We start from the raw sequence: 27,865 nt of genomic DNA, 5'->3' as shown, positions 1-27,865 counted from the left end.
AGTTTGTGCAGGAGCAAGACACACGGCTGTTTATTCAGCTTTCATGCTCAAGCTGCTTCACTTCAGTTGAGATTAATAAGAGACCACTGGCAAATTTTTGTCTGAACATAAACCTTAAGACATTTTCTGTTTTGAAGTAAGACTGGAAATATATTTTGAAAAAAGAAAAATGCTTAAAGCTGTTTAAGTTTGTCATTGATCTCATTTCTCTGCACCATTTTCTTCAGCATTTGAAGAGATGACTTTAATAATACTATACAATCATTTGGAGGGAAAAACATATGAGTAAAACATCAGTAATATCATACGTTTATATAATGATAACAAGATGACCCAGTCCACAAAAACACTATCAGTGTATCAGCTGGTTTAGATATTATGCTATCAAATGTTTAGTAAAAGAAGGTGTGACAATTTAGTGGATATCTCATCCCCTAACAAAATTCTTGATTGGTAGATAGATTTTGACATTTTTCTCATCTCTGATTTACCTGAAAAATCCTTCACCCAAAGAGCTCTTGACATGGGCCTGAGCCATGACTTCTGAACTTGGATTGCCATTCAGACTTGCCCCTAGAGTACGGGCTATTCACAGGCCGCAGCAACAGCATGTCCTTGACTGCAGGAGTCACCTTCATCCCAGCGGGAAGGCCTTCCACCTTGTTGCCAATCAATGTTTTCACCTTTTACAAGGAAAACGGACAGATTTTTCCTCTTGTCTTTGTTAAGATAGTGGAAAAGCAGCAAGTGAGACAAAAGGATGTAAAGGATTTGGCCAGTCAAGGCAATGCTAATGTAAGTACAACTAGTATAAACCTGAGACCTGAGGACTAGGGGTGTCTCCAAGGCCCCTTCAGATCAGCAGTCAGCAGCAGGTATGGATGAGGTGATGGGTCGGGAAATGAAGCACTGTAGTGCTGGAGTGGTTCCCAGTGGAACTGTTTGAACAGGGAATACTTGAACTCAAGGAGTGTCTTTGACAGGAGAAGGAGACAGAAGTTTCTTGGCGCACTTGAACAAAGGGTTTTTTGTAAGCCATGACCTGCATTCCTGATGAGATTCTCTCCAGCAATAAAGGTGGCTGCTGCTTGCTTTGTGGCTCAATCCAGTTCAAATTGGCTATGACATATGATGAGTCCAAGTATATTTTGCAGTTCAAATACACTTTCAAAATGTATTTACTGAAGCGGTGAAAAAAAAATCAATAGACTTCTGAAAAATGTTAATGTTGTAAACATAGCAGATATTTTGTTGCTGTAGGAATTCTTTCAAGAAAATATCAACAGAGAGAACAAGCAATTATCTTGCAACAAAAGAGACACCAGTCAATAGTGTTCCTCTCCAAATAGCTGAAAATTACATGGTGTTGGCGATTTTAAACAAGTAATTTTATCTTCCTTTATCTAGGAGTGTGTAGGCTATGCTTGTTCTTTTCTCTCTTTTGCTTCATTTACAAACTGTCACACCCGGGATCTTTCAAGTACAAAAAAATACGTTTTCTCTTGGTCTCTAAGCAGTTCTGCTGAAGCAGTTGGAGGTAAGTACCTTTGTTGAGAGCGGCTTGTTGACACTTAGCTGCCCAGATTTTGCCCCCATTTGTCTGAGAGTTTTTAAACCAGCAATCCACAGAGTAAAATTTCCAGTGTTAAAGCAGTGGTTCTCCTTAAGGGGGTTCCAGGGTTTCCCCAGCAAAAAGTGGAATAATTCATTTTCACTGTCCATCCATAAAGAAAACAATGACAGAATGTATGACTATTTTGGTCACGAGTTTCATACACTTTCTGTAATAAAGCATCTAAAAGCAAATATGTCATCAGATGGGAGACCCTGGGTCAAAATCTTATCAAATGGGGGTCCGTGGTCTAATTTGTGTCAGTTTAGGGGTCCTTGATGTGAAAAAGTTTGAGAACCATTGTGTTAAAGTAGCACTATAACAGTTCAATGTAAGGCTATCCTGATGACAGACACTCAGAACAATGGAAAGTTGTCATCTCAATCTTAGCGGCACCTAGGAGAAAAATTATGCTAACATTAGTACAACATGACCTGGAGCACATTTCATATATTGATATGGGGAGAATCACCATGTACAATTATAAAAGAATAAGTGTGGAGAGGTGTTCCAGTCTGTCTGCTTTGTATTTATATGTGTGTGTGTGAATGTATGTATGTGTGGGCTTCTTCGGGCATTTCCTCCGATTTAAAACCACCCAAGTAAGGAGAACTAGACACTGAATTGTCCATTGGCTTACATTTGATTGTCTGTCTCTCTATGTTAATCCTCAAACAGAGTGGAAACTTTCCACGGTGCTTTCTTGTCCTCAGCCTTAAGTCATGCTGTGATAGGGTGCAGCCCTTCATGACCCTGGAAAGGATTAAATTGGAGTAGAGAATTTGAAAGAATAGTGGAGGGACTTTGACACTTCTACAGCAGGCTATAGAGAAAAAAATCTTCTCCCCTGTTTTCTCTCTTCTTTGGAAACTGCCTCTCATCAGATGTGACTGTAGCCCACAGCAGCCCTGGAGTTTGGACAGAATATAGAATATAGAGACATGTTGACCAAAATGGGTGTCCCAGCAGATCGGCTGTGACTAGCTGTGTCTAGGCATGGGTTTGGAGTTGTTATGTTAGGTTATATATAGGTATAATGAGCAAGAAACCCCTTACCTTACTTACTGTTCCCATGCAATGCCTGGATAACCTGCTGCTGTAACACAAAACTTTCCCAATTTGGGATCAATAAAGTCTATCTATCTATCTATCTATCTATCTATCTATCTATCTATCTATCTATCTATCTATCTATCTATCTATCTATCTATCTATCTATCTATCTATCTCTAAAAACAGATGGCCTTTTATTACTGTAATTTAAAAAAATGAAAGATGACAGCCCATCAAAACTGTCAGGCACGCACAACTTATTACTCATCACCATGTGCTTCCACTGAACAAAACATGATGACAGTATTCAGGTTCAAGAGGTTTTTTACACAGAGAGCTCTACTAACAGATGTAATGATTCATGCAGCAAAATGAAAACAGTTTGGGATTGTGTGCAGACAGCCAAAGCTAAACAGACCTCACAAAAGTCAAATTGTTTTTCTGTATGTAGGTTAAAAGCGTTGCCGAAGCCTGGCAGATAACGATGCTATAAGATTGTTTATTTGACTATTTATGTGCTTTTAACTGAAAATAAATAGAGATTTGTATATTTTATTTTACCACCGGTAACTGACTGAGCACAGTAGTCTTTGTAATGCTGTACTGCGTGTCAGCTACAACCAAGGTCTCTTATGATGTCAAAGATTTGTCAAAAAGTGAAGCTTTATTCATGTGAGCAGAAATCAGCTAGCAGACCTGTTCATGGCATACTGGATGAGTCTCACAACAATAGGTAAAGTCCAGTGGTTTTATATAAAAGCGTCATGTTGTGCTGCACAAAATGCCATGAGTGTGATTAAAATTGTATGTTCATGACTGTTGTCAATAGCTGTTATTTTCATTATAATGCCACTTTTGTTGAAACATGAACAGTCTTTTGTAAGGCTCTCTGTTCTGACAACTTAACATTATCAATGGGGAACATATACAGGTTCATGGCAGGCAAAATTGCGTTGTTACATTTGGCAGGTTAATAACACTTTGCCTGCCATGACACGTTTGCACAATGGTCATAAACATGTAGAAATGAACAGAGTGTTTTATTTTTTAGTCATCTTTTTTTATAGATGTGTCTTGAAATTTTAAAGGGTGGAGAAGGTCCTGCTCTGGGCCAAAAAGGAGTGTTAAAAGTAATCCTCAGCAGATGGAGAAATCATTGCTTTGTTGCTATTTTTAAATTTTGAATATTTACCCACCAAACACAAGCATCTCAATGATTAAGTCATTTTGGGGGCCTTAAGGTAGCCCTTATTTTGTCTAAAACTGTGCGTAAAGCTTTTAAAAAAGGAATTACCGTGCTACATGAAGTCACATACTGTTTTTGTTTTACTCTTTTTGAAGTAATGGAGAATGACATTCACTGCTGTGTAATGTCTATTTTGTAAAATCTATCCCAAGGTTTACATGCTTCATTATCATAAATGTAATCTGGTCCGTCATACTCGCCACAATTAAACTGACAAACTCCCTGGGAAGAAAAGGTAATTACTGTCAATTTGCATTTGCTGGAGACACCTCTGCAGCATGGGCAAAAGCTCTGTGGGATATTACTGTGTCAACATTACGTGGATTATGTAGTAAATTACACTCTATGTGATACCTGTAACCATTTCGTTTCACAGGAAATCGAGGAGTCACATGAAACACATAAAATATGAAATGTAAAAAAGCCCGCTCTTTGTCTTTATGTGGATACATTTGACTGAATAAATAAAGAAATGCCCCTGAAATGACACAACATGTTGTTTGATTGATATAACTTGATCAGTGAGGTCGCCGAAATGTGTAAGTTTGGGTGGTTGTCTTGAATCGAACTGAATGCTGATCTGTTCACTCAAACTCACAGATAGCATGCAGTTTCTGATTGTAGTCAAAATAGAAAATCAGTAATGTGTGATAATTAGTCTGAAAACAGGGCAGTTTTTAAGGAAAGAGTGGTAAAGTCAACAAGACAGTAGTGCAACTAGGAAGCCCAAAACAGGCTGGAGAATATTGTTGTCATTCAGTGTTGGTACATATGATTTCAACAAACATACACTGTATGACCCTCTATCATAGATGCAGCATAATCTATAAGTGAATGCAAACCATTGCAATGTGCATTTGGCAAAGCACCAAACATTTATTTCAGTTGTACATAGGATGTAAACATACTGTAATTACACAGGTTTGAAAGCGGCTCTGAAGTCTTTGCTATCATTGCTTTAAGATAAGGAGGTGGAGATGCAAACAGATCTTGATCAAAGTCAAATCTGAGTCAGAAACTGGAAGAGATCAAAGCTGGGCTCAGCAGAATCAATCACATGAACCCAAACACTTGGAACCACTAATCCTCCTAATCTTAAATTATCATGGCGAAGGAAAGTACTATGTATAAGGCAGCGTGGAGTAACAAAAAGAGCACTAATCATTTCTGCACTCAAATAGCCAACAATACAGACGTTCAACCCAACATTTTTCAGAATCCAGTTTTAATATTTTTGAATGAACAATTCAAGGCACATGAAAACATTGTGTTCACTGTTACAAAGAAAAGAATCAACAGGGTTTTTTTTGTGAATTTATAAGAAAAAAAAAATTAACAACACAAAAATCTTTTTTCTTTGTAGGTTTGCCACAACAAATACTGTATACACTTAATAGTGTAATCAAGATATAAACATGGTTTAACAGCCAAATATGTCCACAAATTTGAAAGAAATTGAGGTATGAGATCTGAATGAATAGAGTCTGTCTGGAAGAATAATCCCTTTTATTACAATATTTATATTACTATCTCATTTTTTATGGCTTGATTTCCTAATGGGCATACCAAATAGTATGTGATGAAAAAAAAGACAAAATGCTTTTTGAGTTAGGTGTCATTATCCAGTTTTGTTTGTTCTCATAAAAGTCAAATATTGAAAGTTATATTATTTACAAAAGGATTATTTTATACTTACAAATTGGAACTTTTGTCAAATCTATGTCCTAATTGTTTTCAAAGGACATGATATTTCTCCTCAAATTTGTTTCTAAACAGATGTCAAACATATTTATAGGATTTATTTCTATATAGTTTACCAAATATTCATTTAAACTTTAAGAGCTGGGGCACATGCAAGTTTTTAGAGTGGATTCGGAAAGGAACAATATTGTACAAAATAATAATAATAATTACAGTTTTATCAAAAAGCACTTTTTGTAGCACCTTGAGTGTTTTGTGATTCTGCACAAAAACACCTCTGTGGTTGTATTCAGAGCAGCACCTGGAGCATCCAGAGAGGGAGTCTTGGTGGGAGGGGAAGGACAAGGGAGGATGGGGCTTGGGGTGAGTGGATCCTCTCTCTGTTGCTGAAAGTACGCCACTGTCCGCCACGGCATCAAATGTCCTTTTCCTGATGTCACTCCCGTTACTAAGTTAAAGTCATGTGGTACTGGCCCTACAAGGGCGAGGAGTACTTTCCCCTGGTCAGCGCTTTCATGACAGGGCCTGGGGGCACGCTTCTTCTCCGGGCTTGAGTGGATCTTCTTGGCAACAAAAGAAAACACAGGTTTCGCTTCGCGGGGAGAGAAGGTAAAGGTTGTCGGATCTCAGCATGTGGGTGTTAATATGTACCCTCTGACCCTGTCTATCAGCGGGGAGTAGGGGCGTGTCTAGCCAAGGAAACAGACAGAGCCGACCTCGAAGCCAAACCTCTGGTTGGAGTCCCCAAAGTCATTCAGCATGACGTCAATGATGGGCAACTGGTCGATGCGGGGGGTGTTGATCTCCATCACCGTCTTTGAATAGCCCTGCTTCACCTGCAAACAGAAAGGGCACATGAGAAGACACGAATCTAGTGAGTTGGGAAAGCGTTAAATAAAAGGACTTATATGATAATCAGTCAGAAAAGCACAGATTTTCTCTTTTATTATTATTATTATTATTATTGTTGAGCAAATATGCCTTATAGGCATATTTCAAATGTGATGATTTGCTACTTTTCTAAGTTTTATTTCATTGTAAATTGAAACATTTTCGGTCTCTGAAGGTTAATTTAACAAAACAAAGGAGTTGAAGATGTCAGTTTAAGCTCTGGAATATGATAATAGGCTATTTAAAAAACAACAACAAAAAACATTTTATAGACTGAACAATTAACCAATTAATCGAAGAAAAATTAACAAATTACTCAATAATAAAAATATTCACCAGATGCAGCCATACTATATCTGTCTTAAAACAATACTGTGCAGCTTCAAATCTACTAAGTCCAAACTGTCATTCAATCAACCAAAACAAAGCATCTACCATAGACTTTAACATATTAATTAGAAAACATATAACACTTAATTTAGAAATTCAAAACTGATGAGGAACTGTCTATGCTTTTTTTTTTACCAAAAATCTGAAGCTATACTTGATCCCTTAGTCCTATTGGTCTGTACCCGATCATGGTCTGTGTTTACTAAGTGGAGATTTCTGCATCACTAAATTAAAACAGGTTGTTCTACAGAAACTAGCTCTTATGTGAAGATAAGTTATTAAAATTTACAACTACTAACTGCCAGGTGTAACTGCTGCACCGATGGACAAAACTAACGTTCTACATATGACCTGTTTCGATGAAAAGGATGTAATGTGATGTGGTTGACATATTTGACCTCACACTTCAAAACACTGTTTAATAATGATCTTATCTGGGAAGATTTTAATTGACATTTCATGTTTTAATATATCACTTGCCCCATAAAAAATGTTTTGGGAACTGATATGATAACCTGTGATGCTGCAGGGACTACCTGTTTACATAGTTGAACTTTTAATCGGACAACACAACAGATGTTTCCCAATAGCTGATTTAATCTTTACAGTTTTGGACATTCTTTCTGTTGACAGTCTCAGCATAGTCTACATATTTATGAGGATTATTCGGATTTCATGGGATTTAGAAGAAGTTTAATTGCAAACTGAAAGTTAGAAGATGAGTGTTTACCGAGCAGCCGTCAATCAGCGGCTTGATGAAGGGATTATTGTCGTAAGACATCTCCTCATCGTTGGAGCCCAGGAAGCGCAGTGCCTTGTCGTAGTTGTCAGCCTTGGCGTCGTACCACGCCACAGACTGATGGCAAATGTAGGTGAAGTTCTGCCGTGCCGAGGAGCTCAGCAACTTCAGGAAGGTCATCTGCACTGTGTTGATGGTGTTTTCTTCCATGTCAACGTAGTTCAACTGGGGGCAGATGGAGAGAAAGTCAAATGGAGGGAGAAGCAGTTAGAGGAAAGAAGATGTGGGGAAGAGAAATGAGGAGAAAGAAATTAGAGAGTAGGTAAATAAAGTGATGGAGTGTAAACAAGGGAATGTGGAAGGAAAGAACAGAAAAGATGGAGGGGGATGGAAAAAAGAGTGTAACAAAAAGAAAATTAAGAAAAGGAATGATGAGAAGGGTAAAGGAGGTAGATGTATCACAGAGGAAGGCGAGACAATGTTTGGAAAGAGATACTATAAATGAAACAAAGTGATAAAGGAGTAAAAAGGATGTGAATTACTACTGGGAGATAATAGAAAATGAAAATAAGAAGTTTGTGGGATGACTTACAATTTTGCCACGTTTAAATTCACTGAACCATGAACCTGGAGCCTCCTTGGGCCAGTTAGATATTCTAACCTACAATAAAGAACAAGCAAATAATTCAATTAATGACAAATAGAGAGCTTTTCACATGTCACTAGTGCATGTATGGCTGTACACAGACATTAGTTAAATAGCTGCAAACCCCCCCCCACAGGTTTTTTAACCTTATTGAATGATCTCAATAGTTGGAGTTTACTGGATCATCTGAGCAGAAAGCAGATTCTTTGCCATTTTGTCAAAACAGTACATTGAATTATTTTCTGTCACAGTCACATTGGCTCTCTGCCTTTAACAGCATTTACTGGCAAACTGCCCCCAAATAATTTGGTAGCAGTTTAAAACAACAACAACAACAAAAAAATGCAAATACCATTTGATTCAGGTGTTGTACTTACTCCTGTGGATTTCTTATCTGGGTAGATGCACGTTTCTCCACCTGCTGTGAAGTTACAGAACACTTTGATGGAGTCTCCTATGCAGCCCTGGTTTGGATCAATCCAGTATTCACCTGGGAGAGAAACACAGCTGTGAGATATAGCCAGGACAGTGGTATAAAGCACTGCTTTGCCCTTGTCTGAAGTTTATACTACTGCTCTTGTTTAATGTTTATATCATCCTGGGCAAGACAGATTTCCACTGAGGAGAATGTCTTTAAAGAGGTTAAAAACAGTTTGTTTCTATCGAGGCAAAAGTTAGGATTTGTATATTTACACCTGACCCATATGTTTACAGTGTTTAAAGTACTACAACTGAAACTAAATGCTCCCATTGTTAATACTACGAAGGTCAACGCTGTCTCCATCCTACCATCTGGGAATTCAGGCTGGCTGAGGTGCAGGTCATTGCAGGTCCTGGCAGGATTGTCTTGGGTGCCCAGGGGGAACTTCATGCGCTCGATGTCCTGTTTGAGGTTGTTGAGAGATCCAAAGACATCCCCCATTCCTTCCATGGCCATGCCGTAGTCTGCCAACCCCTCATCTCCCTGCATGTCAGCCTGCCGCCTGGTCTTTCTTGTAACCTGCTGCATGGGTAGCGGCTGGATGACATCACCAGGTGGACCCTGTAGCACGGAAGAGGAAGGTCATAGCCAAAGTAGATTATTGCTGATGGTAAGTATTTATTAAAGGATAATTCTATGAGTCAACACCCCAAGCTTTCCAGGGTAGAAGAGTTTACATGATCAGTACAGTATTTTCTAACCATAATGCCATTGTTAACTCATAATTAAAGAATTCTTATAATGGACATAGTCATATCTTAATATTTGGATAGATGTACTTAGATTGAACGAGTACAATTAACAATTAACTTACAGGTGGTCCAGGTGGTCCAATCAATCCAGTGTCTCCCTTCTGACCTGGTGTACCCTGACAGAAAACAAAACAGCTTCTCATGAATCACATAGTGGTAAATTAATGTTATTATAATATTAAAAAGAACGAAAACATAACTTACAACTGATCCCTTAGAACCTTTCTGTCCATGAGCGCCCTGTTAACAACACAAAGAGACGAACATTTAGAGACCAACAACAATCATGATGTAACAGAGTGAAAAAATTAAACAAGAAGTGAAACTTACAGGAATACCAGGAGGACCGGGAGGGCCGAGAGGACCTTGGAGACCACCAGCACCCTTATAACAGAAAATAAATTACATCAGAATGCAATAACATCTTATAGTAACAATTAGAGCTATACCAATAGATCAGCTGGGGCGATATATAGACTGTTATTAGTATACCGCAGATACATCGGTATCAATGTATATATTGGCTGATAAGTTAAAAAATAATTCAAGTATAGCTACATAGATAAAATGTATTCTTTAAAAAACTAAACAAGATTGTTATTAAAAATTTGTTTGTGGATTCTATGTGTGTGGATGTTAAAGACGGATTACAGCTGATATATATTGTTATTAGATTTTTAAAAACTCTCAAATATAGATATCAATATTGGCCTTAATCCAGTGCAGGTCAGGCAAACAATCAACGTTTTTAGTGTTGGTGGTTTTGCTAATCTCAGCTCTAACTCCAGGGAAGACACACTTACTATATATACATTTATGTAGCTCTATGACTTTGATGAGATTCACATTCTTATGGAGATAATAGAGAGCATACTGTGCCTGGCACAGATACTGACTTACAGGATCACCCTTGCCACCTGCAGTACCCTGAGGTCCAGGCAATCCTCTGTCTCCCTTCTCTCCATGTTCACCAGGGGGTCCAATCAGACCAATTAGACCAGGATGACCCTGGAGGAGGTAGAGAAGAAAATCAAGAAACAAAACGTGAGACAAAAACATTGAAATAAATTTAGAGAACAAAAAAATATTTGTACTAATTATCCATTTGACAACAAGTAATTTTCATATATACTAAAGTTTAATGTCTGTCCATTTATCACCCTAAGAAAATGAAGGCAGTGAAACAAATATGCAAATTCAGCTGCAAGTTTATGCACAATGCCTGGCCAGACGACCTCAATACTTTCTTGGTTCTGCCTATAAATAATTAGTATGTTTATAGTGGTCGTCATATTTAACAATGGCGTTCTGTCTCAGCACCTGCTGCTAGGCAGTTATGGCCATCTGCTTCTATCCCATTTGACTACTGCATGCTGGCATTAAACCAATGACCATTACAAAGATGATATTATTGGACTTATACATATTCATCCACTGCATTAAATCACTTTGTGAAAACTCCTCATAGAGCAAAACCTTTTTTCATCTTGCTGGGAGAGTGTGAACAAAGAGATAGAGGCAATAGGCCTGGGTACGTTGCTTACTTTGGAAGCTCCAGATAAGGTGCATAAGCAGATATGAGAAATACACAATAAAGCAATTTGAGATTAGCATCGTAATAATGTCTTGCCTTCTCTCCCTTGGATCCAGAGTCACCTTTCATACCAGGAAGTCCAGGGGGTCCCTGTGGAGGTAGAGAATCAGTTTGTCAAGCATAAATGACAGTGAAATGAATTCAGATTATTTTACAGAGACAGCTATTGCAGAACGGTGCATTCATGGTGACTATTCTGTATCTACCCTGCAGAGGTACTGCAAATAGCTGCTATAAACAAATTATCAGACCAAAAACTGGTTTATTGTACCATAAAAGGCATTCTCTTTAAGATGACCAATTCATACGTCATCTGATAGGTAAAAGGCATGAAACATACAGATGTTTTTAAACAAGGGGTGGGCCAGCAGTGCTGCAGTATCATACATTCCACATATTTTTTGACTTATTCAACAACTACATCTGTGACAGTATTTTACTGGGTGGGAAGTGGAAGCATATGTCTTACAATAGGTCCAGGAGGTCCATCTTTTCCAGACGCACCAGGGAGTCCTTGCTCACCCTAAAATGAGAGAAAAAATGTTTCATAAAAGTATTTGGCTGAGGCATTAGAATGATTAAAATCTAGATTTAAGAGGTACTGAACTTTGCATTTCATGTTACAACACATTCTAAATATATCTGTGGTGCTAAAGGTTTAATACAGATATAGTTTAACTATTAGTACTTTCTCAGTCACATAATTACTCCATAAACCTGAATGTATTCACCACCTGAAGTTCTGAGATGTGTCATTGCTTTCCACAGTGGCAGACATACATCATCAAAAATCTACTCACAACAGGGCCAGGGATTCCACGCAGACCCTCAGGGCCAGGCTTTCCAGAGGGCCCCTGTGGTCCCACAGGTCCAGTTTTCCCAACAGGCCCCTCTGCTCCAGCTTCTCCCTGTGAAAAAAAAAAAGAAATTAACAATTGATCACACATGGTGCACTATGCGTGTTAGACTGAATGTCAAATATGTCTCTGCACAAGTGATGACAAGACCTTTATCCAGCTTGATAATTGAAGCAATATTGTATTTGAGTCACATTGTTCGATATTCTGCAATGTTTTCTTTAAAAAAAAAAAAAAAAAAAAAAAAACACAGAATGGAGGGATTTGAGGATTTGCAACATCCAAACAGATCAAATGCTACCAGATTTCATCTATTGTCCCACAAGAACAGTCAGTTTCTATGTATTGAAGTTCCAGAGATGTCATATCAACTAGGATGATAGGAAGAGGGGATTAAATTGTTCTGACAACTAATTAGGCCTGGATTTGACACTGTAGGATCACCACACAGGCTTTGTCTTGTCTCCATCAAATCAACTCTAATCCTTTACCTCAATGTGGATAGAATGTGCACTTCCTGTATGTGTGTGTGTGTCTGTGCAACAGTGTGTGCATGCCAGCATGTGTAAATGAGAAAGATGGAGAACGATAAAGAACAAAAGCAAGAGCGAGGCTATGTCTGGAATTTGTCAGGTTTTTTCTATTTGTGCTTTACTTTGAACCATCTGACTTGGAGACAAACTATTTCTCAGGCTTAATGGTATAGTAACACTGACAGAGGCTTGTCCTCTAATCTATAATATTTATCAGTCAGTCAGACAAAACAGGAAAGGAGGAGGGATTACAGCCGTTTTCTCAACACAGTTTGTGTGTAATGACATTGACCTAGGTGAATTTACATTGTTTGAATATCTTGCTCTTGAACTCAAAGCAGAAGTCTAAGTACTCATCTTTACATTATATCGGCCACCAGGATATTCAGCACTATTCCTACTGGAATTCTCAGAGCTGATCTCACTTGGTATCACTAGATATGATGGGTTAATCCTGAATGGAGACTTGAATATTCAGATTAACAAAAAGAATGACCCTAAAGCTATGGAGCTTATAATTTTACTGGACAGCTTTGAACTCATCCAATATGTAAATGAAACCACTCATCAGCATTGTAACACCCTAGACTTAGTAACATAACAAAACAATTATATGGGATAATGTTTCAGTATTTGAATATCCTATTTCTGACCATCGCTGTGTTTTTGATGCCAACCTAATCTACACAAAGACTAAAAGGGAATTTTTGGTTCAAAAGAGATTCCTAGCTGGCAAAGCTGAAGTAAAGTTCTCTAATATTATGAGATCATTTGAGCCATACAGTTATGACTGCTCTTTAAATGACATGGTTGAAAGTTTCAACAATAACTTGTCATCTGCTTTAAATAGTGCTGCTCCGCTAAAGGTTAAAAAGAAGATGACTGACAGAATCTCCCCATGGTTAAACAATAACAGTGTTAAAGAGATCAAGAGGATCTGTCAGGCAGCTGAAAGAAAATGGAGAAAAACTAGACTCACAGTTCACTTTAATATACTGTATACAAAGAAGCCATGACTGCCAATAAAAAAGCAATATGTCTGGCAGGAAAGGATTACTTTTCCAAGATTATTACAGAAAAACTGGGAACTCAATAATATTATTTTCCACTATTGCCCAGCTACTCCACACTGCCCTCGACCTCCCACAGCTCTCTGCATCAAAATTGCTCTTCATTGCTCTTCAATAACAAAATAACTTCAATTAGAGCTGATGTAAACACAGATGATCTCAGCAAATCCTGTAAAAAATGATGTAACCATCGGAAAATTCACCTGTATTACATTAACTGAGCTTTGCAAGATTGTCACTGACTGTAACTCCTCCTCCTTATGTGTTGACCATGTACCTACAGCATTTTTTAAGGTGTTCAACAGTGTTTCAAGTCATGTCCTGAGGATTATAAATACATCTCTTCAAAGAGGAATCTTCTCGGATGCCTTCAAAAGAGGTGCTATAAAACCCTTACTATAGATGGTAATGCACTGACAAGCTATAGGTCGATATCCAACCTTCCATTCATTAGTAAGATAATTGAAAAAGATAGTTTCAGTGCAAATAAATTCCTTTCTCAAAGAAAATAATATCCCTGAGGAATTTCAGTCAGGCTTTAGAGCATACCAGAGCACTGAAACTGCTCTTACTGAAATAATCAGCGATTTTAGACTAAACTCTGATGAAAATTAGGTCTCAATTCTTATCCTCTTAGACCTAAGCACAGCGTTTGATACGATTGACCATGATATCCTAATCAATGGTTGGTCTTCTTTAATGGTTGGTCTTTCTGACTGTGTGTTAAACTGGTTCAAAACATACATAAATGGGAGAAAGGTTTGTCAGTCTTGGAGATCCTGTGTCTGAGGAACAATGCAACTGCTTTGAGATTGCACAAGGTCCATTATGCCTCGGAACATTATTATTCTCACTGTATATTCTCATTATCATTATTCAGTGGGTTTTATCTTTCATCCTATGTTAAATAATGTTTTTTTAACATGTTTTTATCTTAATGTTATGTCTTTTTTCATGTGAAGCACTTGATGCTTGCAATTTCTTTGTTGTAAAGCACTTTGAGCTGCATTGCTTGTATGAAAGGTGCTATACAAATAAAGTTTATTATTATTATTATTATTATTATTATTGTTGTTCTATTGTTTTTCTGATTGATGCTCTCCTACTGTGCAAACACCAGCATCTTGTGGATTTTAACAAAGCAATCAGATTCGCTTATAGCCTCAAGAAACCCCATTTCTTCTCCAGTGAGACTGATTTGTCAATTTTTACAAATATTCAGGAGCTGTGGTAAACACATACAATCTACAACTGGGAAGGATTGTAGAGGGAAAGAGTTTGAATGGGTGTTGCTTTGTCCTTTAGCTTATCTGCTGGACATCTATCTTCACAGTCATTTTGTTCAATTTGGCTCGGATGCCCCGAGGCAGCAAAGTCTGGCAGCCATTTATGGAAGCAAAGAGAGGCTATTATAATTAGAATTGTATAAGCCACTTAATACTTAATTTTAGAATTTAACCACTACTGTATATTTAATGTTGAAATTTAAATACTGGTTTCAAAAACATACTAAATAGAGATAGAAAAAGTGTCCGGTGGTTTTCCAGTCACTGAACTTCTCTTTCTCAGATCACATGACTGACAGAATATGACCTGATAGGACCGATGTCCAAATGAATTTTTTGACTTGACATGAATTTTGAGCATCTTGAATGTATTTGTTTGAATATTGGATATCTGTGAACCCGAAAACAACAAACAAACAAAACAAAATAAACTGTACAACTTATAATTACCTACTGGAAAATAGAAATTGGAGAATTCAAACCACATACATTCAGATTCAGGTTTTAAAAAATAAATAATTTCAATGCCATAACTTAATTGGTGGTTAAATTACAACATTAATTTACTTAAGATTTGAATTGTTAAGGCATTTCTTTGCTTCCATAACATTAACCAACCTTGATCCCAGCAAAAATCAGATTTACATAATTTGTAAAACACAAATTAATGTTGAAGCTAAACAGTTAACAACTTACCTTGGATCCCTTTTCTCCTTGTCTGCCCTCCTGACCTGCTTTACCAGCAGGACCCTGAGAAGAACAACAGTCAAATGTAATTATTGTTTTGTACATGAATATACAAATATATCAGAATTATCAAACTAACTAAAGCACCAACACTTCTTCATGTCAAAACCTTTTCAAAAGAACACAAAATAGGTTATTATTCTGTATACAGGGGTATGAGACGATTAACTGACATTTGCTGACAAGAAGTAGTTATACACATACTAATTGTTCGGCTGATGCATAATCTGACCTTGAATCTTTTTAAAGAGAGAGGGTTATGCAGGGCCAGGCAACATCAGTAAGAGCAAACTGCCCTACATTCTAAACACACTGAGCTAAAAGCACATCAGCATTTTCACCAAACAGCCTCTGGTCAAAACCTTGTAAGTGGGCTGTCATTTACCATTAGAAACCACAATCAAATAGACCAAACAAAAGCCACCGGTCTTCAATGTAGGTTATGAGCCCTGGCAACTGTGTATGTGCATTAGTGGATGTGTGTATGTGTGTATGCGGCCATCCATGTGTGTGTGCACCCGTGCGTGCATGTGTGCTAATGCAGTCAAGCAGCCACATGCATCAATGAGCACCGAACCTGAGTCAATTTCGAAGAGATATTGGGAAAGAGACTAACCTAGAATTACCTTGGTGAAGGATGAAAAATCATATCGCAAAGTCCATTAATATGGACATGGAACTGGGGTCTAATTTGTTCCATAGCCTCTGTCTCCTGGATATTATCCCTTAGAATACAAATTCTGTATTCCAAAAAGTGCTTACCATACCATCATGTTTAAAATGTATAATCAACCTTCCAAGCCTGAATTTTAATTCACACATAATTGTCACATAATTGCCACAGAATTGCTTTGAAAACATGCAAATGAGTGTCCCTAATGCTTAACAAACAAACTTTAACATTTCTGGCTGTGAAGCGCCACCACGGTTAGATATATTTGCGCACATTTTATCTCATATATTGTTGTCTACCGAGTGATCATCTTCTATCCAACAACGTGCAGGACTGTATCTTCACGCAGGCTCTGTGGTCATGATAAGCTTGAGAAATTAATGTGTTTCAGCCACAACAGACTATTTTAATCACATTTTGAAATCTCTATGCTGAAGAAAACTGTAATAAGGATCTATCCACCATGTGGCTTCACTAACTACTTCCTCTCCATTAATGATTATAGACAGAAAATCAGGGTTTATGTATATTGTCGTGACATGCAAGAGTTCTATTGAATATGTATATGGTGTTTACATTAAAGGTATACTATGCAGGATTTGTCAGTTGGTGTTTGTAAACACAGCATTCAAAGTTGGCCTCGCCTCCCCAGAGAGAGAGAGAGAGAGAGACAGCGGCGGTGGTCGAGCGAGCTAGAGAGTGAATGAAGGGAGCGAGCAGCGTTGGCGATAACAAAGCCGTGAATCAGATAAATAAAATGTTATTTTCTGATTGTTTTATGGCGGTTACATTTTAAAGCACAGATAAACACGCTCACATCTCTGCACAACCCTGCAGGAAGGTGCGGCATTGCCAGATTTTATGTGAATGCAGAGCTTCATCCTGCCCGCTGTGGCCTCTCTGCTCAGTCAAGCGGACACGCAGACCTGCAGCTCTTTAGATATCCATGACACAGAGACAGAGAGCAGAGCGGAGCAGAGGAGAGAGACGGAGACAGTGATGTAACCTGGCCGCTATGCTACGAGTCCCGAGTGCATGAGTCTTTACATTGTTTTTTTTTCAAGGAAAATCCTGCATAGTATACCTTTAAAGGATACAGCTGCTGATATTATGTATTTTTGTTGTTGTCAACAACAAAAACATGAAAAGATCAAAACCAACATTCTATCTCTTAATACTTTGCGGCTTCTCCATCCTGTCTTTGGCTCTTATGCCCAAACCCTTTAATTCCTACTGAAGAGGTAAAATTTTAATAATGTGTCAAGGATATAACGGCTCAATAATTCATAATCGAAACATTACTTAAACAGGAGCAAAAAGTCAGTTTTGTGGGGAGTATTTTCAGCTGCGGTTTTGTGTGTTATGTAGGAAGTGTTTAAACCACTTAGACGGTGTATGTGGGATTGACTCAAAATAAACTACAGTACGCATGTTCTTTGCAATGAAGAACCATGTCACCCAGTGCAACAGTATGGCTCAATGGTATGTTATTAATAGTTTTTGGACAACAATGGAGCTGTGTTTCTCAGAGGAATATGATATGTCAGCTTTGACTACAAAGCCAACGCTTGTTAGTAGAATCAATTGTTGGTTTTGGTCTTCTCATGGGATTTGTTGATAATAAGAAAAATATAAAGGAATTATCCTTTAATACATGGAGATGGCAGCAGAGCTGACTGAGAGAGTGACTCTGCAGAGGATAAGTTAGACTTTGCTCAGCAGCATTTTTGCTGAAGTACACAAAATAAGATGAATTGACTTTAAATATCAAAATCTTTTTCCTGTCTTGCCATGACGCACCAGGCTTTCATACGGTACATTAATGACATGCTTTATTGCTAACTGTAAAACATTATTACTGTAATGGAAGGCATAGTCCAAATACTACGTTAGTGAAATGTAATAATCTCAGCTCAAGTTTGACGTGACAGAAAGGGCATCCAGTGCCAGACATTTATGTGACAACTTAATTTTCCGACATTAGCAGCAGCAGCAGTCAAATTGCCTTCACATTACTGCAAGTCAAATCACAATATGTCAATATTCTCTTACAAGATGATCTGTATCTGCAATTACTGGCTATTCTAGACACTCAGTTAAACTAATGGGCATCATTTCCTGTCACACATGTGTATATTAATATTAATCAAAATCTAAACGTATGATCGTAAACGTGTATCACCCTGCAGTGGGTAATAGCAGCCTGTATGATCATTGTGAATCTAAAAATACAGAACATCTCAAGAGCTTAAAAGAAGTATCATCTCATGCATACTTTCTGGAAATGTACTCACCCTTTTGCCAGGAGGTCCAGGTACTCCAGCCTCACCAGATGGACCTGAAGGGCCCTATATTAGAGTAGATAGAACACTTGAATCCACTTCATGAAAAATGAAGAGTTTTGTTACATATCTCTACATTTGAAAAAGTGATCCACTTTCACAGAATGGGCATGTATCCTCCTCTCACCACATTGTTGCTTCATTGTAAGCATTATCCATTTTGACAGCACTGAAATTAAAATGTATAGTAAACTACAAAGTGTTTTTAATACAAAATACATTCTCAGGTTATATTTACATTAAGGTGGGACACCTGCTCTATTCTCCTACATTATTGTTAATGGGAAATTGTTCTTAGTAGCAGAATGTGACTAGCTGATATTCTTCATTTGTTCACTTTCACAATTCAGATGATGTGAGACTTACAGGTTGACCCGCTTCTCCATCATCTCCTTTGTCACCTGGTAAACCGTCAAGACCCTAAACAAAATACACAAATGGAAACATTCAACTTAATTCAAAATATGCAAGTAATACTTCTATGCAAAATGGGAAAATCAAGAGTGACACATGAAAAAAATGTTAAGTTTTCATCAATGATATAATAACCTAAATATGATATCACAACATCAGGTTGATTGAAAGATAAATGTTGCACTTACAGCAGCACCAGGCTCACCGGGAGGACCAGGGTCTCCTGGGAAGCCGACAGGACCCTGCAGAGAGATTGAGACACCGAGACGACTGAGCTTGACTCAGATATTTGACATCACGTCAACAACAGCTCTGGTAGCAGACAGCTCGACTGAGAAATATGACACAGTGATGCTGTTGCTGACAGCTCTAATAATGCATAAGTCATGGCTGTGTGTGTCGGTGGAGCTGACATACAGGGTTACCCTTGGGACCATCATCTCCAGGGGGTCCACGGCCACCGGGGGGTCCAGCAGCTCCTGGTGGGCCGGTTTCTCCCTTCTCACCAGTCTCTCCTCTTGGGCCCTGGGGAAAAATGAATCACAGACTTGTCAACACCACATAAGGGCAATCCATGACACTCTGACAATAGCATGCTAAACTAAGACACAAGACAAATGTGTTGTCAAATCTGTCACTCCAACGGGCATCAAAATGTACACCAAATGGGCTCTAAGACCTCTAAACAGGGCTCTGACAGCAGAAAAAAGAAACAAGAATTGAGCTTCAACAGTAGTTAACAGATAATTTGCTCTCGGGTTTCTAGATTACAGGATGCTTTGATTATACTGATTGGTCTATGTTTAAGGACTCTGCCTCAGACATTGATGAACTCACTGAGACTGTATGCAGTTATATCACATTTTGTGAAGATACTGTCATTCCTAAGAAGCTTGTTAAAAGTGTACCCTAATTACAAGCCATGGGTTACTTAAATCCCTGTAAAATGTGCTAGATAGAAAACATAGGACCTTCCTTAAAGGTAATGAGACAGAAAAAAGAAAGTCAGGGACAGAGATCGGAATGGAAATTAAGAGGGCCAAGTTCCAATATAAAATAAGTTAGAGGAAAATTAAGCAGCAACAATTTGAAGACAGCGCAGGACGGAACAAGGAAATTGACAGGCCAGCAAAAAACTGAAAACAAGCCAGTTAGCATTACAGTCTATGATAGCAACAAAGACCTAGCTGAAGCACTAAATACATTTTTAGTTAGGATTTGATACCCATGACTTTGCAGATGAACTTAGGGAAATATGCAAAGAGTCCTACGAAGTCAAACCAGATGATTGATGCTCATGATGTTAAAGCAGTATTTCAGAAAAATAAGACAAAAAAGAGCCCTGGGACAGATTGTATCACAGGAAGACTGCTTGAGTATTGCTCAGAACAGCTATGTGAAGTGTTCTGTTATATATTTATGATGTCTCTAGAGCAGCAAAGGGTTGAAGAGTTATGGAAGGAGCTCATTGTTGTCTCGGTAGCTAAAAGCGGAACCCCTAAAGAGCTGACTGTATAAACACCTGGCATGAGGACAGGGACCTTCTAGGTGTACCCATATTTTTGGATTTCTCATCTGATTTTAATACTATCCAGCCACATGTTTTAGCTAGGAAATTGCTGATTTATTTTAATCTTGATGTAAATTTTGTGGGCTGGATTGTAGATTTTTTAACATAAGGGTCTCAGAGGGTGAGAGCGAATGGCTTTCTGTCAGAACGACGCTCCTCTTCCACTGGCTGTACTTAGGGCTGTGTCCTGTCCCCTTTGCTGTACTTTCTTTACACCAGTGACTGTAGAAGTCATCATGGGGACTGGCATATCCTGAAATTCATCAGCCTGCTCCATAAAGATGAATCTGAGCATGGGCCAGTGGTAGATGAATTTGTCAAATGGTGTGATGAGAACTTTCTCCAATTAAATGCCACAAAGACCAAGGATATGGTCATTGATTTTAAAAGGAAATCATCCCACCCACTATCTCAGACCTTCATCAAAGGAATTGGCATCGAATTTGTAGAAAATTATAAATATCATGGAACAGTCACTGATAAAAACCTCGAGTTTGATGTCAGTTTTGATGTCGTCTGTAAGAAGGGACAGCAACTTTTGTAATTCCTTAGGAAGTTAAATTCTTATAATGTAGATAGGAAAATGATGTCTTTGTTTTACAAGTCATTTATTGAATCTGTTGGTATGGTAACCTGAACATCAAGGACAAAAACCACCTGAGCTATATTGTGATTGTGGCTGACAATCTTTGACCAGCAAGTTCTCTGAGAGGCCAGGTCTTTATTAGACTGCACAAACCACCCCCTTCACTTTGAGTTTGAAACTCTTCCCTCAGGCTGTAGATTTAGAGTTCCCCAGTTCAAGTGCAATAGGAGTAAAAACTCCTTTACTTCCCGTGCAATAATCCTGCTAAATTTGCACATGTAATTTAGTATTTTAGAGATTGTTTTGTTGTATTATTGTGTTCTGTATATTGTATGCACAGGAAACATTTTTGTACTTTTTGTTTTTGTACTTTTGTTTTTGGTTTTGTACTTGAGCTGTTTTTTTTTTTTTATCTTGTGCCCCTGACTGCAAATCAAGTTTCCCATCTGGGATAATAAAGTGACTGAACTGAACTGAACTGGGTTTCTTTTTAAATTCATATTTTGTTCCATTAAATTATTACACTAAAACTCATCATTACAACATCATTTGAACTCTAGTAATAGCAGAAATAGTGTCTTAAAAGTGTTGGCTATGACTCAGAGCAGTTGAAGCATAATTACAAGCAGAGCCTCGTTAGTTGGCCCATTAGAGCAGAGAACCTCACTAGTCGATGCCAGCACAGCACCTCTGAAATTGACCTCGATGTGACGTGCAACACCAGGTCTATCTGTCACTGTAAACAGATACACGGCAGCAGACGGATACGTCAATACAACCTGATGGACTCAGACTCAAGGAGGGTGACTGGTCTGTACCCATAACTATGGTGAGGCCTCCCTGGTCTACACATCCAATGTCTACTACTTAGCCTGAATTGATGGCACTGCTCTGATCTGAGATATTCAACATCAGCATGCCTACTGTGAATACTTTATCTTGATTTATACCATTTAAAAGTAAACATCAATGAGGTTATTGTGGGCAAACACAGTATGCTGCATTATGAAACTGATGTGGATCAGTGCAGGTGATGTCCATGTGAATCAGTGTTAAATGAGTTATGAAAAAGGGAACTGCCTGTCAAAACATATTTCTGAAATGTCAAATGACAAAATGTTACTGTAAACAAACTGCATGCTGTTGTGATACTTTATCACACAAAATAACTCATAGAATATTATGACTTTTGCTCTTGCAGCAACACAGTACAGGAGGTTAGATTAATGACACCACCGCAGTGAGGGTGTCCAAATGCAACTGAGCTAATTATCTGCTGACAAGCCCTCAGGTTGCTAGCATTGCTACACATCAGCCTACAGTAATATGGAGGCAAAGTTTAAACAGTCACAGTTAACCAAAGGATGAATAGCACACAAGTATACACTGCTGGTTTGTGTTCATGCTACTTGCTATGTATATTCATACATGGTTTACACATGTATGAATGGTCAGTGCTTTTGTTTTTCTGAATAAAAATGCAATCTGAAATTTGATCTGGCATGTTACTGTACTTACTCCGATACCAGGCTCTCCCGGTGGTCCTGGGTTGCCAGCCTCACCATTTTCTCCCTGTATGACAGTGAAAATGTAGATTAATATATGAAAATATAGATTATCATACTGATAGTAAACAAACCCCAACTCTGATTCTGGTTTGCAATGTATCTTCTACTTTCATTTAAAATACACAAACCTTTTAAAGCTATATGTAGTAGTACAAAATTATAGTGTCCCTCAGAGGCAGACAGAGAAACTACTTCTGGGACAAAACATACCAAAGAAAAGGAATTGAAGTATTTTTGGAAGATGAAAGAACTTATCAAGTATGTACAAAATGATATGGATGTGTACCTTCTCACCAACGCCTCCCATTGCACCAATACCACCTGGAGGACCTTGAGCTCCCTGTAGACAAATCACAGAGTCATCAGTTAGGGACTATCCAATCAAAAAATGTAATGCTGACCATACTGAGCAATACTGAAGCCTTGTCAAACAGAAAAGACTGAAAACAAACAATTACACTTACATTGGCTCCACTAGAACCCTGAGGACCTCTGGGGCCAGCAGGACCAGGTGGACCCTGTCGACAGACATAGAAGTTATGTTCAGTATAGTGCAGTGTTACATGCTTTTTTAACACGTAGCTGGGAGCAAATTAAATGAACGATGCACTTTTAACTATAAAAAATACATTGTAAATATTCACCAACTGCTATCATGTTGATTTCACCTGTGTATGACAGTACAACACAGAATATGTTTGATCATATGGGAGGTAAGAAAATCAGTCCCCCATACAAAATTTGGACGTAATACTCATTTCTGCCAACTATTGAACTCGCCTCTAAGTGCTATATTGAGAACACTTTTGTTGTAGTCTAACTATAGTGAAAATTTTCTGAATTAGTGTAGAAAAAACAAAAAAAGGTTTCACTAGCTAAAATGTTTGTGTCAATAAATCATCCAAACACTTCAAATACATCTGCCAAGTGGCTGGTGGAGTTGCCAAACTAAACCACCAGCTAAAACTTCAGAACAATCAGCACAATTTCCCACCTCACTGGCTTGTACGTGAAAACAATGTGAATCACTGTAACACAGAAAAGTCACAGAGAGAGCTCACCATTGCTCCGACATCTCCATTCTCTCCCTTCTCACCAGGAGGGCCGGGCAAACCCTAGGAAGAAGGCAAATATTCTTTAGAACAAAGAAAAAGGTCATGTGAGGCACCACATGAGACAAAACTGCGCATTAGAAAATATACTGACAGGAGCATTAATACATTTTTGCTGCTCATTAACAGGTACTTTCGGATGATGTGTATTGAATAGTGGGCTTTAGGATGTGATGTGATGGAGAATGCATTAATACAACCAGAACCCCTGAGTGTAAACACACAATTAGTCAAAAAGGATGCCTATTGTAATTAAAGGGTATGGGAGGCTTGGGTATAATCAGCCTGTGTAAATTACAGGATGGAAGCTCCATCCATCTACGTCCACCGTAAAGTGGAAACAAAGGGGACAGCGCAGGCAGTGCGTATTATCCAGTTCTGGGATTCAATCATGCTTGACTAAAACAGTCTGAATACAACTTGGGAAGGTCTATCTGCAATGAAAATGAAGGAGCTCTCACTCACTATTGTTGCTTATTGTCTATCTGCATAATTGCCGTTATTATTTGTTGTGTTAGTTAAACTTGGATGATGGAGCATGCATAATCAATAGGTGGGTGGAAAGCGGCGGTAATGATAAGTTACCGTAAAGCCAAAATGACACGAATATCGATCATTGCAATCACATATGTGTAGTTTCAGCCCATTTCATTGATTTACTGTACCTTTGCAAAGGCAGAGAAGGCTAATTTATAACAGATTCTGTCTGGGACTTAAGCATGAGGGTAGTAAGAATGGAAAATAAAGCAACTTTTGTCATAAATAATGTTTGGATATGACAGGCTCTTGATGAATGATGAGCTTGTTAGGCTTGTTTGTAAAATCTAATGGATTAGAAGGCTGTAAAGAAGAGGTGTATTATGAATAGCATTAACATATGGCACATAAACACACACAACTACTCTTCGGCACACATATCTGAGCAAATCAATAAATGTTTACTTATGATTAGGCATTTCCCTCTACCTTTCCACACTAGACTTGAACTATAAGGGCACTCTGGTGTAATCAAATCTGACATTTACTCTCCTCTATGTCCACATCTTAACCTCTTAATCGGAGGAATTCATCCACTCAGTGAGGACTCCAATATTCTACGGCAAACACAGCCCCAAATGATGGGAGACTTTCAAACCGAAGCCATTCATTCCCCATAGTCAAAAATCATTAATGCTACAGATAATTGCATTGAAGAGCTGAGCTCGCAGTGACTGCTGCCATCTATTGAAGGGCAGCTTAGCCAAACATAATTAAAAGAGTGGAGATGGAGTGCATTATGCCCAATTAAAAGCCAATTGCACTTAATAACAACGTTATCTGGCCCTATTGACCAGCGGGGCTTCACGCTAATTTCATCCTCAGTGAGTCCTTGGATAATTGACTTTGAGATATTCTAAAGTGTGCCGTTTCTTTATTCATTGCCACCAAAGCAAGTTTCTTCAACTTCAGCTTATTGGCCTAAATGATCCAATGCTTTGCCCTTTTGCTCCTCTTTCACTCTGTTGCAGTTTTGAATCAAAGAAGGTTGAATAGAGCAAAGTAGAGAGCGATAGTAGAAAAGCTTAGACTTAATCTTAGTGTTACATCCTTATTGGACAAATTTTCTTTATGCCAAAGATCTGGTAAAAACAAACATACAAACATACGATTAGTATGTTGTAACTCCTACTGAACGCCAACAATAATAGCACTGTAAATACTAAAACATAGCATAGAAGTAGCACAAGAAGGGGTCATCAAGTCAGTGAACTGACTCAGTAATGTCAGTTACACAGAAAATTCTACCTAAACTTTGCTAACATTAGCAAATATAAGCCACCATAAGCTGCTGGTCATACCAGAACAAGAAAGGTTGCATCATTGAATCCCATTAGTGCACTGAATAATTGTATAAATTATCATTTAAACTTTTCATTTGTAAGATGAAGAATATGTTATTTCTTCTTTCAGAGATGCACAATCACATTTAAATGAGAAAAATGCTTGCTATTCTCTGTGCATGATTTCAAGAAAAACGTTTGCATGAATTGATTAACCAATAAAAATTAAAAATAAGATAAATAGCTGCAGACCAATGTGTGATAAGGAGGAAAATAAAACTGCTGGTCATTTATCAATAAAATATTACATAAAGCAATTTTGTCCAGTCATGTGTCCAAGCAGCCTTGAACAAATCACTGACTGCCTGACTGATTCAGAGGTGCCCATCTGCTCTAAATGCATATGTGTATTGTAATATGTGTATTATGTGACATATTTGCAAAGGATAAATGCATATGTACTATAGATGGATGAAAATACCTACACAAATACAGGCTACCAAAGCAGCTGGTCTCTTATTTAGACCTGGGAGCACTGCAGGGGAGAGGTTTACTGCATGATAATGATGTACTCTGAGTGGAAAACCAATGGCAGTCTCCCCCAACCATTAACACCACGGCAAAATGCCAAATGCAAAATGTTAGCAATGGTGATGGATTTTTAGCACTGTCTATGCTAAGGAAAAGTCCTTGAGGGGAAAAAAGCATTATTTGCCCAGGAGCAATACAAAGTGTTATTAGGAGCTGAGGCTGCATTAATAAATTATGTTCTGTTTTGATGTAATGTAAATGATGAAAGGAGAGATGAAATGTTGTCGTTTTAAGGGGTGTGGAGGAACTAATTCTGCTCCGGCTGGCTTTGACAGAGGAAAAGTGATGTGTATACCTATGAGGCTGCGTTCAACATGATCAGATTGTCATGTGTTCAGAGAATGGAAGAAAGAGAATCAACACGTGCATCTGTAGGCATCTGTGCAAAGTGTGTGTGTGTGTGCAGATTTGGTATAAACTTACCTGCAGTCCTATGGGTCCTGGTAGACCAGGGAATCCTCTGGGTCCTTCATCTCCTTTCTGGCCAAACATACCCTGCTGTCCTCTTGGTCCAGGCTCACCGTCGCTACCCTGTGGGAGGTCAAAGTTCATTAAATCCAAACATCTTCATTCTGATCCCCATTAACCGGAGCTTCAGTGAACGCTTGTCCACAAACATTCATATCTACGTGGATTTTCTCTTATGGGATTTCTTTACCCTCTTAATCCTTTTCAAGGTTATGGAGTATATCCAGGCTCATATGGTAGACGGTGGGTCGATGCCCATATTCAAACACAGATTAGGATGGACGGTTACCTTAAAGCTTTTTCTGAAGGTCATTTTATGGCAATTCATCCATCCATCAATTCACTACACCCACATATTTGCGCTCAGGGTCATGAGGGGCTGGAGCTTTTCCCAGCATGCACCCTGAATAGGTCAACAATGTATTTCAAGGCTAACTCATAAGCAGACATTCACAGGCCATTTAGAGTTTTGGCACATTTCACTGTGTAGTGATAACAGAGTTCAGAGTCGATGTGAAAGTCTTTTGAATGGGACAGCACTTTGAGCATTCAGAGGAAAAATTTATGGAAGACATTTAAACTAAAAACCGAAAAGGATCAAGGGTGAGATTACATCCATTTTTATCACGGAGCAACAGTTTTAGCCACTGAGCCACATACTGCTGGGCTACCCGGGAAAATAGCAGCCTGTCTACCAAAGCTTCTCATCTGGAAACATAAGCTACAGTACAGTATAGCCACAGGGTTATGGTAAACAGTGTATGTGAAAGATGCTGACTTCATCTGTGAAGTCAGATGTGCACAGGGCAACAGAGGATAGAAAGGGGAGACTACAGGGAAGCAGTGAAGTGCTGACAAACTGTGAGTTTTCAGTTCAAACGCATGTCAGCACTTGAAAGTGCTTGTGGAGCTCTGGCTAAGCCCTGGGACATGAAGGCAGCCTCGGGCGCTCGTACTAAATGCAAAACAGTTTAGAGGGAAATGTTAGGTGATTACAGGTAGCGTGAGTACAGATTTGGACTGAAGACTCTTTGACAAGGTGGGCTAAAGTTTAGAAGGACTTATACGTAAAAAAAAGTCACAAATCTGAATGCCCAAACTGCTGCTTTGGGAAATCAGAATC

At 38.4% G+C, this 27,865-nt stretch overlaps 1 protein-coding gene across 2 annotated transcripts in view; it reads right to left on the bottom strand.

Annotated features, from left to right (window-relative positions):
• Nucleotides 1–4,763: 4,763 nt before the first annotated feature.
• LOC137194466 (collagen alpha-1(XI) chain-like) overlaps nucleotides 4,764–27,865 on the bottom strand; it is an 89,167-nt gene continuing 66,065 nt past the window's right edge. For both annotated transcript variants that reach the window (XM_067606378.1, XM_067606377.1), the window contains 22 exons: nucleotides 26,698–26,805; nucleotides 23,813–23,866; nucleotides 23,216–23,269; nucleotides 23,038–23,091; nucleotides 22,702–22,755; nucleotides 19,445–19,552; nucleotides 19,216–19,269; nucleotides 18,980–19,033; nucleotides 18,566–18,619; nucleotides 15,548–15,601; nucleotides 11,906–12,013; nucleotides 11,575–11,628; nucleotides 11,142–11,195; nucleotides 10,412–10,519; nucleotides 9,842–9,895; nucleotides 9,716–9,751; nucleotides 9,574–9,627; nucleotides 9,068–9,320; nucleotides 8,656–8,768; nucleotides 8,225–8,293; nucleotides 7,624–7,857; nucleotides 4,764–6,448 (listed from right to left, as the gene is read on the bottom strand). In XM_067606378.1, the coding sequence (XP_067462479.1) occupies nucleotides 6,302–6,448; nucleotides 7,624–7,857; nucleotides 8,225–8,293; nucleotides 8,656–8,768; nucleotides 9,068–9,320; nucleotides 9,574–9,627; nucleotides 9,716–9,751; nucleotides 9,842–9,895; nucleotides 10,412–10,519; nucleotides 11,142–11,195; nucleotides 11,575–11,628; nucleotides 11,906–12,013; nucleotides 15,548–15,601; nucleotides 18,566–18,619; nucleotides 18,980–19,033; nucleotides 19,216–19,269; nucleotides 19,445–19,552; nucleotides 22,702–22,755; nucleotides 23,038–23,091; nucleotides 23,216–23,269; nucleotides 23,813–23,866; nucleotides 26,698–26,805 (1,932 nt within the window). In that variant the 3' untranslated portion in view covers nucleotides 4,764–6,301. The remainder of the gene's footprint in view (nucleotides 6,449–7,623; nucleotides 7,858–8,224; nucleotides 8,294–8,655; nucleotides 8,769–9,067; nucleotides 9,321–9,573; nucleotides 9,628–9,715; nucleotides 9,752–9,841; nucleotides 9,896–10,411; nucleotides 10,520–11,141; nucleotides 11,196–11,574; nucleotides 11,629–11,905; nucleotides 12,014–15,547; nucleotides 15,602–18,565; nucleotides 18,620–18,979; nucleotides 19,034–19,215; nucleotides 19,270–19,444; nucleotides 19,553–22,701; nucleotides 22,756–23,037; nucleotides 23,092–23,215; nucleotides 23,270–23,812; nucleotides 23,867–26,697; nucleotides 26,806–27,865) is intronic.

The sequence above is a fragment of the Thunnus thynnus genome, chromosome 12 (genome assembly GCF_963924715.1).
Source record: "Thunnus thynnus chromosome 12, fThuThy2.1, whole genome shotgun sequence".
NCBI classification, from domain to species: Eukaryota; Metazoa; Chordata; class Actinopteri; order Scombriformes; family Scombridae; genus Thunnus; species Thunnus thynnus.
Note: the sequence above shows the minus strand (reverse complement) of the source record. Positions and strands in the feature narration are given on the sequence as shown.